Raw genomic sequence first — 11,924 nt, forward strand, 5'->3', positions numbered from 1 at the left:
TACGCCCCTGTGTGCCTTTTGATCATATCCTTAGAATCTGTAAATGGTCTCCATAACATTTTGGTGACATGACAAACTGACCTCAACTCTCCTGCCTACAATATATTTGTGTATGATTGTCAGTGCCAAGGGAAAGAGAGGGAGATGGAGAAGGAGAAATGGAAAGGGAGAGCATGCAGGAAGAACCAGGTGAGGAAACAACAACAATAAATTGACATATAGTGAATAGTGGCAAGCAAAACAGTAACTACTCATACTCCTATACTAACTTATTGGCATTAAGTAGCCTATATTACATTTACTTTTTGTAACATTATTTTACACCACGATTTTCATAATAAAGGAGGAGGAAAACAACAGGGAGAGTCCATAAGGGATGAGAGGGAATTGACTAGTGAAGAGACAGAGGGAGTGCAACATAGAGACCACCAAGCCAAAGCAGCAGAGACAGAAGAGAGCTGTTCAGACTTGGGCGATAAGGACACTGGTCCTAAACAGTTAAAGCTGTCTCAATACCCTCATACTCAGTTTGGCACACAAAAAAGAGCCTTTCAAGAACCATTTTTTGTAAATAATTTACAGAAGATGAATTACATTTTGTTGTCCAAGTACCTGTTACTTTGTTCAATGACAATAAAGTTGAATCTAATCTAACCAATCTGATGACTGTTGATACAAAAGGAGGCACATGGAGTTAACGGTCAGTTTTGTGTTTGTTACAGGGGGCTGTCTGTGTGAACTCTCACAACTAAGCTGGTGCTCTGAAAAGGTGTAAACGTTTTTAGAGTTAGTTGAACCAATGTTATTTTTCAATAGACATATTTTTTGTTTTTGTGTGAAAAGAGGGTGGGTGATGGCAGTGGGGCTCATTGGGTGCTCAGCACCCCTAAAGCTCTGACCCTAGAATCGCCCCTGCTTCTGTGTTGCTAATTTTCTCCTGGATGTCACTTTTGGCAGTACCAGTGTGCCACTATATTTAAATATCACATGTATCACAAGACCCCACATGATCATACCAGGATGTCACACACACATGCAACCAGACTTCAATTACTGTCTTGGTTCTTCCCTGTCCTTTTATTTTCACTGGTGAACATGTGTTAAGTTTTACAATCAGTCTCTTTTTATCAGTGTGTTTTATGTCTATCAGATGGCTCCAAGGCAAGCCAGACACAGCCATGAAGCTGAAGGCATAATAAGGACTGTCTGCTGTGCCAGCCTCACAGCTCCTTAACACATCAAGCTGCCCAAGAACATGGAATTGAGCAAAGAAGACTGCCAAAAGTCTTTTGCCTATTTTAAGGTTCCAATTTCATAACCAAATTTAATTACGTTTAATTGTGTAATGCTTAATGAATAAAACTTTTACTGAAACTTTTTAGTTTTTTGTTGTTGTTGTTTTTTTTAAATATTATAAAATTTGATGGAATTTTGTTGTAAAACGAAAATGTGTCAAATATTGTTTACGCATTTTATCTTTTTTATTATCATTATCTATTTAATTATCATTTTATTTTTTGGAGTGTTTTTTTACTACTATGGTAGCTAACATTAATTCTCATTTAAAGAGTCCAAGAAGCTTCTAATATTTCTCTAATTTTACTTAATTCCTTCTTTTGACTTTTTAAAAATAGTATAAATTATATTTTGATATCCTAAATGTTGTCTGCCACTTACAAAAACTTATATACCAAAACATAATAGTTATTACACTTTTAGTTTACATTTATTTATCTTTTTGGTGTGTATCATGCATATTAAATAGCACATTTAACAACAGAACAACACATTCATAATCACAATCGACTTATTCTTACTACGATGTTTACGTAGCCCATTGGTAATACATGTCCCAGAATCCTCTGCTACATATACGTCACGCAGCTAGCGAGGAACAGGAAAAGACGTTATGGCTCATTTCTAGAAGGTAAGAAAAGAACGAAGCAAATGTTTTTTATTAAAAGATATTTTACTCATAGTACTTGTCAAACTTAATTTAAGGAAGCCTTTCAAACAATGCTTTCGCCGTTGAAATATAGAGCTGATTAAACGAAATCAACCTTGTTTAACCCACGTGCTAATAGTGTTTTGACAGCTATTTTTGTCTGTATCACTTAATACAATCTACTATTTCGTTGTCGAATATTGTTGTTCATGTTCTTTTTTTTTTATCTAATTAAAACATTCTAAATCATTTGTGTAAATTACGTATGTTACGAACTGTAGCAGTTTTTAACATTAGCATGACAACTATGTTAAAGAAAATTGGACGAGTTAGCAAAACCAGTTGGAACAAGTTTAAGAAAGTTTGCTGAAATGTTTACATATATTTAGCAAAACTGTATGAACTTATGTATGTATATGACATTTATTAAGTACTTTCAACTGTTCAATTTCTAAATTTTCAACTGGCAGCCAAATGAAACTAAAGGAATTTTCTGTTTTATAAATTGAATATTTGTAGTTTCATATATGATTATTTGAGATTTCAATCTTCTTGGGGTTTTGCAGAATTAGAGGTCATAGTGATTTGATGTCTTCTTCAGATGGAGAGGGAGATGGAGACACACTCAGCCACCATGGCAAACACGTTGCAGGTGTCAGTGACCAGGAAAAACACTACAGACAAGGAGGAAGACTGTTTCTATGACTGTGAGGACACATTATCTGTAGAAGATACATTACTGGCTGGATACACTGACATGAAACACACAGAGATGTCTCAAAGTGATAGACTTGACTCAGATGCCAGGACTGAAAAAGACAACTCTGAAACGGAGAGACTGGGAAACATAGATGCCCCTGACAGATCGTGTTTGGATAATACATCAGCAGCAGACTTTGGGAATGAGGACAGATTGGCTGAAAAGAGGCATTACTCATTGGCAAATGACCCAGGATTTGGGGAAGACCAAAATGAAGAACAGGAGAAATGGGAGAGACTTGCAGAGGACTATGAGAAGATGGATAGTGACTCAGATTCAGAATTTAAAGAGACGGTCAAGGTGACCGAGTATGATGAGGAAAACCTGCGTGAGCTAGAGAAAGACTTGACGGAAGAAGAGAAAGAAGTAAGCTTTATTCTTCTCGCATTCCATTTTGCAACTGCAGTTCTGTCTGTACTCCTGTACCATATTTCCTTCCATTGTGCATGATGTTGTGCTGTTAATTGGCTCTCACTTTTGCTTGATAGCCATTGTTGATGTTTTGCTCCAATCACAGAGCAGAAGAAAGGAGAGCATAGAGTTGAAGGAGAAGGGCAACACCCAGTTCAAGAGTGGCGGTAAGACCCTTCCTGCTGACCATTGACACTTTTTTTTTTTTTAATCAGTTAAGTGCCACTCACTTGGCACTTAAAAGGCATAGTTAAACCAAAAATTTTAATTCAGTCATAATTTACTCAATCCCATGTTGTCCAAACAAATACAACTTCTTTTATTGAACACCAAACAAAATGAGTCATCATTCACTTTCATTTCATCTGTTATTGGTCACCAATATTATAAATTGGCTGTGGCTCAGGTGATAGAGCGGGTTGTCCAATAATCGCAGGGTTGGCTGTTTGATTCCCGGCCCACACGACTCCACATGCCAAAGTGTCCTTGGGCAAGACACTGAACCCCAAGTTGCTCCCAGCTCTGTTATCATTGTTGTGTGAATGGGTTAATGAGATGCAGTGTAAAGTGCTTTGAATACCACTAAGGTTATAAAGGCGCTTGATAAGTGCAGACCATTTACAGAGCCGGTAAGCAGAAGGTTGATGGTTAAATCCCCACAGCCACCACCATTGCGTCCTTGAGCAAGGCACTTAACTCCAGGTTGCTCCAGGGGGATTGTCCCTGTAATAAATGCACTGTAAGTCGCTTTGGATAAAAGCGTCTGCCAAATGCAAAAATTTAAATGTAAATTTTTTAATTATCTGCATCGGCTGATCATTTTTCCTGTTTGTCCGATTTCTAAAGGGAAAGTTACCCAAAAAATGAAAATTCTCTTATCATTTACTCACCCTCATGCCATCCCAGATGTTTATGACTTGCTTTCTTATGCAAAACACAAATTCATATTTAAAAAAATTATAATATTTCAGCTCTGTTGGTCCTCACAATGCAAGTGAATGGTGACTAGAAGGCCCAGATGGCTATTTAAAAATAATCCGAATGACTCTAGTGGTTAAATCCATGTCTTCTGAAGTGATATGATAGGTGTTGGTGAGAAACAGGTCAATATTTAAGTCCTTTAAATCTACACTTACACTTCCACATTCTTTGTTTAAACAAATGTAAATCAAGAAAACTCATGAAAATCCAGTGTTTTGTTCATTTTATCTTCCTCTGAACTGAAGCGTGTCGGAGAAATTATCCAATAAAGAAAGACTTGAAGTCTTAGTATCTTTTCCCAAGAGAAGGAAGTCGGCCACTGTACGCTCTGGATATCGGCATCGGCCATTAAAAAACCCATATCTGTCTACCACTAATCTGTTGTCCATATAATGAAAGTGATTGTGATTTTGGCTGTCATTCTGCTTAACATCTCCTCAAGGTTTTTTAAGAAGAAAGTCTTGCTGGTTTGGATCAACATGAGGGTGAGAAATTGATGACAGATTTCATCATAGTTCAGATTGTTCAGACAACCCTCCAACAAGTTAATTATAAAAATATCGTTTTGCATATTCTTGCTTTTCAAAGAGTTTTCAAAGTTGTGTGCATGTATGAGCTGCTGACATTTCAATACTTACAGAACATGTAGAAGCTGAGGAGTCTTACACAGCTGCTCTGCAAGTGTGTCCTGTGTGCTACAGCAAAGAGAGATCCATCCTCTTCTCTAATCGAGCTGCAGCACGCTTGCATCTGGTGATCTTTCTCTCTGGTTGTTTTTGTACAGTTTTCTAATGCGTAGTTGTTTTATTTTCTGAAAAGGTTTTGTTTCTATGAACTATATTTCTTCTGGTTTGTTTAAAGACGTGTCTTCTGAGGACACACGGTGTTTGGTTACTGTACTGCACCACTTTGGTAGCGCAAAACTTGTTCTTACAATTATATACACAATTCTCAGAATAGATCCATTTTTATTTGTATATTAGGTGAAAAAACAATTGTTTTGCTTTTTTTTATTATTACAATGGGTCAGTGGCAGGATGATTAAGTTTGTTTTTTAAATAAAATACATTTTAATGTAAAATGACCTGTTATTTTGGAATCTGTCCAATGTAATAATATTTTGAATGCTTCAATTTGACAATTCTTTGACCAGTATCTTTTGTTTTTGATTATATTTATTTATTATAAACACAATTTTATTAATTTATAGTTTTCATTTTATATTACAGGATAAAATGCAGGATGCTATCAGAGACTGTTCTAAAGGTGGGATTACATGTGCTGTTGGTGCAATAGACCCTTTTCACAGACTGATGACACATTTCTGCTTTAATTTAGCAGTTTAATTCTAGCTGTGTATAAAACATCTGTCTTTTTTTTTATATTTTCAGTTTTTTAATTATGTAATTAAATTTTAAAACACAATACTTATTTATATTACTCTGGCATTGGTTTATAAAAAAAATAGTAACCACTTCTTCGGTGAGATTTCAAATACAGCTGCAAAGGGAGTGACAGTAAATTTGCCATTTTTTTCTCTTTTGACTGCTGTTATCAATCTCTATATTTTTTCCACTTTTGGAAAGTTGTGAAAACGTAATGGTGGATTTATTTTTTATTTTTTGCTGCTGGCACAAATCAGAATGCAATTGGAATATTTGCTGGGTCTCCCATTTAACACTATAGAAGTTAAACCTGCTATAGTTTACTTCCTTGTTCTAAACCTGGAAATGTGATAAGGATCTATTGAGTCTAGTCTACACAGTCCTGCTCTCCTAGTGCTAGAAAAGACAGAATACACAGAACATGTTTTAATATGTATTTTAATTGCTGTTACATTGTTGTATTTATTTATTTTTCTACTGGTATGCGATTTGACATTTGAGCTGCCATGAAATGAAGGGAGTTGAGAGAACCCCTATTGTGTCATTTCTTCAACAGCCATAGAACTGAATCCAAATTATGTCCGTGCCATTCTGCGGAGAGCTGAACTCTACGAGAAGACAGACAAGCTTGATGAAGCCTTAGAGGACTACAAGACTGTCTTTGAGAAAGACCCGAGCATCCCTGCAGCTAGAGAGGCGTGTATGGTGAGTGTCATGAGGTACTCTGTTTGCTTACTTGAATGTTCATCATCTGATGTAAAGGTAGACCGATATAATGGTTTTACCAATTAATCAGTGCTGATGGTTGGTTTTTTAAATCTATGTCAATAGTAGCCGATAGGTTTCTCTGTGGCTGGAACTGGAGGATTTTAGAGTTAGAACATCTTGGTTCAACAGTATAACAGTGGCCTCTAGAGGTGAACTAAAACAATCACCAATGCCTCATGGGGATTTGCTGTATCTAAATTTGTCATCATTGACAATATTTATCCATATTTTTATCCTCACTTCAATGTGTATTGTGTTATTTTAATAAGATAATCAGCTGAGGAACAATAACGGAAGCGAGAGCATGCAGAGAAAAATTTTATTTGTGTAAACGTGCCCAGTCAGACTCTGCATATACGTTGTATTTACAAGTCGATTCTCTTGTAAATTGATTAAAAAAAACCCGAATTGGCTGATTAATCGCTTATCTGCCTTTTCTACCACCTTAGTTATCTGTATCGGCTAATACACTATCGTCCACTGTTGTCCTCTTATCTGATGGGTATTTTGCATGAAATCTTTATTTTACTCACATGAGAGTGGACAATTTCAATGTCAGATTTTACAGTACTAAAAGATAGTACTACAAATGCTAAACAAACATTTGCCATGTATTTGCCTGGCAAATTGATCGCTGATGCAACGGTAAACTTCCAGCACGAGGTGAAGCCACCGGAAGAGTTCGAGCGGCCATCTTGGTATGCCCAAACTGCCATAGAGTATCAATGACTGACAGGTGAAAACACCCCCCGTTTCACCATCTCCGACCTGCGGATACGACATACATTTCGCCCTCTAGTGACAATATTGTTTAATTTTTTATTTGCTCTTTATGGATAATATTCATTACAAGGGTGAAGGCATACATGGATCGTGAATCTCGCATTGTCAGATCATTCACCTGCCCCGGTGTTCAGTCTATCAGTGCAGCACAACAATCACCAATGGAAGTGGCAAAATACGTGCTTGCACCCGAAAGGGACAAATCGATATTTCTAAATTGCCTTAAATGTCCAGGATTTGCTTGTTTTCGTATTGTAGTGCTCTTTGTAATCATACATGGATACATGTCATAAATATGTGTTTGTTTGCCATTTAAACCTAGCATATCATTTTCATTTTAACCAGCTTTGCTTTGCTTTGCTTGTCTCCCTCATTCTCTGCGTGCCCGCTGCGCATGTGATAGAGGGAGAGTGAGCGTGCGCTCAAGGATGTTGTGTAGGATGTTTGAGTTTTAGGGTAGTGCAGGCAGATTTCAGATATAAAATCGGTTATTGTATGTAATGTTTACTTGCTGAAATTAGGTGATTTTCTATCTAATAGGGCCATTGGAATGTTTGGGCATAGCATTATAGCGGCACAGTGGCTTCACTGTTATGACATCATGAGCAATCCATTTCTATATTATGTATCAGTGGTTCAAATTCAAGATGGGTTCTTAACTTTATCTTCCTCAACATGACTTTGTAACATAAAGAGACCATGGTGTCTGTCAGTAACTAAATTTCAATTTCTCTTTCTACTGCCTTGCACAGAGGTTGCCACAGCAAATTGAAGAACGCAATGAGAAGCTGAAAGAAGAGATGATGAGTAAGATTTTTTATTTCTTAGCATGTTATATATTTTGCCATCTCTTACCTCATTCCCTTCAAAGAATAGACACATCCTAACAAGATTCTTCATGTTCTACTGTCTTTTTTACATCCTCATAAATAAAATAATTGAAAAAGAAATGCATAATATAAAATATTGCGCAGCTTCTTGAAGTTTTAATATCTAATTGATCATAAACTGTATGGAATTAAGACAAACGCTCGAGGACTTTGTAATTGGCTAATTACTGGTGAAATGTTCCTTGTGACTTTCACTTCTCGTTGTCACAACACATGGTCTTAACCACAACTTTAACGAAGGCATAAAATGACCTCAGGTATCCAGCGCCAATGTCGACAACAATCAAAAGTCTCTTTTGAAGTTGTTTGCGTCTTTTCTTTTGGTATCTTTGTGAAAGGTAGAGCAGTAGCAGTTCATCTCCATTAACTTTCTTTACTGTAAACATAACTGCAGTGCACACTTAAAATAAATAGAACGTTATCTTCCATTAGTGTGGATGCTAATACAGTTAGCATTACAGTTATCCTTATAACTATCTTTCTTAGTGTAAATGGGCCTTTACTCTTGTCCATTGAAGGTATAAATAAATATAGCAGGTTCCTCATTTTTCTTCAAAGATTTATGCTGTGAGGCTGAGAGGCAGTTTAAACACTTCATATAGATCTCACTGCAGTCACAGCCACAGAGCAGTAGTCAAAGTGGCATAGTGTTGTAAGAGTTTTTATTCTTTACCATGTAAATACACCTTAAGTGTGGTTTGCTGCCATCATAGATTTAGATCTTTTTATATGTAGATGATATAAATACAGCATCTGTTCTATTTCTTTTCAGGTAAGCTCAAGGACTTGGGCAACATGATTTTGCGACCCTTTGGTCTCTCCACCTCTAACTTTCATGTCAACCGAGATGCCAACACAGGATCTTACTCTGTTAATTTTGTTCAGAATCCAAATAACAACAACAGATAGCAATCTAGCATCTCTTTTAAAGAGATAGTTCACCCAATAATGAAAATGTTTTGTAATTTGCTCACCCTAATGTTGTTCCAAACCCATATGACTTTCTCTCTTCCATGGGAAACAAAAAGAGATGTTAGCTTTCTGTACATGTTTTTGCCATACAATGAAATTGAATAGTGACGGAGACTCATTCTGCCTAAAAGATAAAAAAGGCATACAGGTTTAGAACAACATGAGGGTGAATAAATGATTATAGAATTTCATTTTTGGTTGAACTATCTTTTTAATCAAATAATCATCAGAAGAGCTAACCAACTATAAACCCATTTAAGTGTTCGGTTACTCATGAGCTTTTGAGTCACATCCCCTAACTGCCTAAGAGCTTAATTTAAGAATTGTTTGTCACATCAAGTGATTTCAGCTGTTTCCATTTGATTTGACCAATGAAATTATCTGATCATGTTTTAAAGTGGCTTTTGGCTTGTTTGTTTGTTTGATTTTCTTTTGCCATTACATGTATTTTATGTTGGTATTGAAATGTTTTGGCATGTCAGAATATAACATGGCTATTAGTGTGGAAGCTGGTGTCAGTGATGACCACAGACTGTTCATCAGTTCTAAAGAATGAAGTAATTGCCCCATTACCCAAATTTAAAACAAATAAAACATGCAGTGCTGTCTTTAGATACCTGTGTTCATATTAAACCAGCAGTATGTTGCTTTTTGTTGCATTAATTCATGTTTGGTGCTTGGATGCTCTGTTATGCACAAGTAATAAATGCAGCATGACGTATCCATAAGGAAGAACAAGGCAAACTTTTTGGTACAAGGCAACAAAAAAAATGGATGTTTAATGTTAATTTCATTAAGAGATATACATGTACAATAAACACATTTATGCCCACAACTATCATTCTCATATGTGTAGTCAGTAATGTTCTCAGATTGTACTGAAACGCATGTACAGTTGAAGTCAAAAGTTTACTTAGCCAAATACATATAAACTCAGTTTTCACAATTCCTGACATTTAATCGTAGAAAACATTCCCTGTCTTATGTCAGTTAGGATCACTATTGTAAGAATGTGAAATGTCGGGGGCCTTGGTAGCTCAGCGAGTATTGACGCTGACTACCACCCCTGGAGTCGCGAGTTCGAATCCAGGGCGTGCTGAGTGACTCCAGCCAGGTCTCCTGGTTGCTAGGGAGGGTAGAGTCACATTGGGTAATGTCCTTGTGGTCGTGATTAGGGGTTCTCCCTTTCAATGGGGCGCATGGTAAGTTGCGTGTGTATCGCGGAGAGTAGCATGAACCTCCCGTGCTGTGAGCCTCCGCGGCGTCATGCACATCGAGCCACGTGATAAAATGCGCGGATTGACTGTCAGAAGTGGAGGCAACTGAGACTTGTCCTTCGTCACCCGGATTGAGGTGAGTAACCGCACCACCATGAGGGCCTACTAAATAGTGGGAATTGGGCATTCCAAATTGGGAGAAAAGAGGATGAAGTAAAATAAAAAGTGAAATGTCACAAAAATAGTAGAAAAAATGATTTCAGCTTATACAGTCCCAGTGGATCAGAAGTTTACATACACTTTGTTAGTATTTGGTAGCATTGCCTTTAAATTGATTAACTTGGGTTAAATGTTTTGGGTAGCCTTCCACAAGCTTCTCACAATAAGTTGCTGGAATTTTGGCCCATTCCTCCTGACAGAACTGGTGTAACAGAGTCAGATTTGTAGGCCTCCTTGCTCGCACAGGCTTTTTCAGTTCTGTCCACAATTTTTCTATCGGAATGAGGTTAGGGCTTTGTGATGGCCTCTCCAAAACCTTGACTTTGTTGTCCTTAAGCCATTTTGCCGCAAATTTGGCAAAGTCATTGTCCATTTGGAAGACCCATTTGCAACCAAGCTTTAACTTCCTGGCTGATGTCTTGAGATGTTGCTTCAATAAATCCACATAATTGTCCTTCCTCATGATGCCATTTATTTTGTGAAGTGCAACAGTCCCTCATGCAGCAAAGCACCCCCACAACATGATGCTGCCACCCCCATGCTTCATGGTTGGGATGGTGTTCTTTGGCTTGCAACCCTCAAACCTCCAAACATAACGTTGGGCATTATAGCCAAACAGTTACATTTTTGTTTCATCAGACCAGAGGACATTTCTCTGAAAAGTAAGATCTTTGTCACCATGTGCACTTGTAAAATGTAGTCTGGCTTTTTTATGGTGGATTTAGAGCAGTGACTTCTTCCTAGCTGAGCAGCCTTTCAGGTTATGTTGATATAGGATTCGTTTTACTGTGGATATAGATTCTTGCCTACGTGTTTCCTCCAGCATCTTTGCAAGGTCCTTTGCTGTTGTTTTGGGATTGATTTGCACTTTTCACACCAAACTACGTTCATCTCTAGGAGGCTGAATGGGTCTTCTTCCTGAGTGGTATAATGGCTGCGTGGTCCCATGGTGTTTATACTTGCATACTATTGTTTGTGCAGATGAACGTGGTACCTTCAGGCATTTGGAAATTGTTCCCAAGGGTATACCAGACTTGTTGAGGTCCACACATTTTTTTCTGAGGTCTTGGCTGATTTCTTTTGATTTTCCCATGATGTCAAGCAAAGTGTCACTGAGTTTGACTCCAATTAGCCTATGAGAAGCTAATTGCCTAAAGGTTTAACATCATGTTCTGAACTTTTCCAAGCTGCTTAAAGGCACAGTTAACTTTATCACAATTCCAGTGGGTCAGAAGTTTACATATAGTCAATTAAAAGTGAAGCAATCTGTCTGTAAACAATTGTAGGAAAAAGGACTTGTTTCATGCACAAAGCTGATGTCCTAAACAACTTGCCAAATCTATAGTTTGCTAATATTAAATCTGTGGAGTGGTTAAAAAATGTGTTTTATTGACTTCAACCTAAGTGTATGTAAACTTTTGACTTCAACTGTATGTACAACTGCAAGAAAGAGGAAACACAGCCCAGTCAGAGTGTTCCTCACTCATTCACTCTTAAATCCCTTTATACATGCCTCAGGTCTGTGCTATGAAATTTACCCCCCCACATCTAACAGGAAAACCTCAAAAAACACTGAACTGAAAATGCATTTTT

General features: G+C 37.3%; 1 protein-coding gene across 4 annotated transcripts in view; it reads left to right on the forward strand.

Annotated features, from left to right (window-relative positions):
* Nucleotides 1–1,866: 1,866 nt before the first annotated feature.
* The window catches only part of LOC127624720 (tetratricopeptide repeat protein 1-like), a 472,844-nt gene continuing 462,786 nt past the window's right edge, over nucleotides 1,867–11,924 (forward strand). For 2 of the 4 annotated variants that reach the window (XR_007968209.1, XR_007968210.1), the window contains exons 1-8: nucleotides 1,867–1,927; nucleotides 2,547–3,071; nucleotides 3,223–3,283; nucleotides 4,738–4,850; nucleotides 5,327–5,363; nucleotides 6,039–6,187; nucleotides 7,786–7,840; nucleotides 8,696–9,043. Coding sequence is in view for 2 of the 4 variants with exons in the window: in XM_052099574.1 (XP_051955534.1) it covers nucleotides 2,547–3,071; nucleotides 3,223–3,283; nucleotides 4,738–4,850; nucleotides 5,327–5,363; nucleotides 6,039–6,187; nucleotides 7,786–7,840; nucleotides 8,696–8,832 (1,077 nt within the window). In the remaining 2 variants the exon portion in view is untranslated. Of the gene's footprint in view, nucleotides 1,928–2,511; nucleotides 3,072–3,222; nucleotides 3,284–4,737; nucleotides 4,851–5,326; nucleotides 5,364–6,038; nucleotides 6,188–7,785; nucleotides 7,841–8,695; nucleotides 11,879–11,924 lie in introns of those variants that run through there. The other 2 variants (XM_052099574.1, XM_052099575.1) reach the window with 2 other exon arrangements.

Source organism: Xyrauchen texanus, chromosome 31 (assembly GCF_025860055.1).
Source record: "Xyrauchen texanus isolate HMW12.3.18 chromosome 31, RBS_HiC_50CHRs, whole genome shotgun sequence".
In the NCBI taxonomy this organism is placed as follows: Eukaryota; Metazoa; Chordata; class Actinopteri; order Cypriniformes; family Catostomidae; genus Xyrauchen; species Xyrauchen texanus.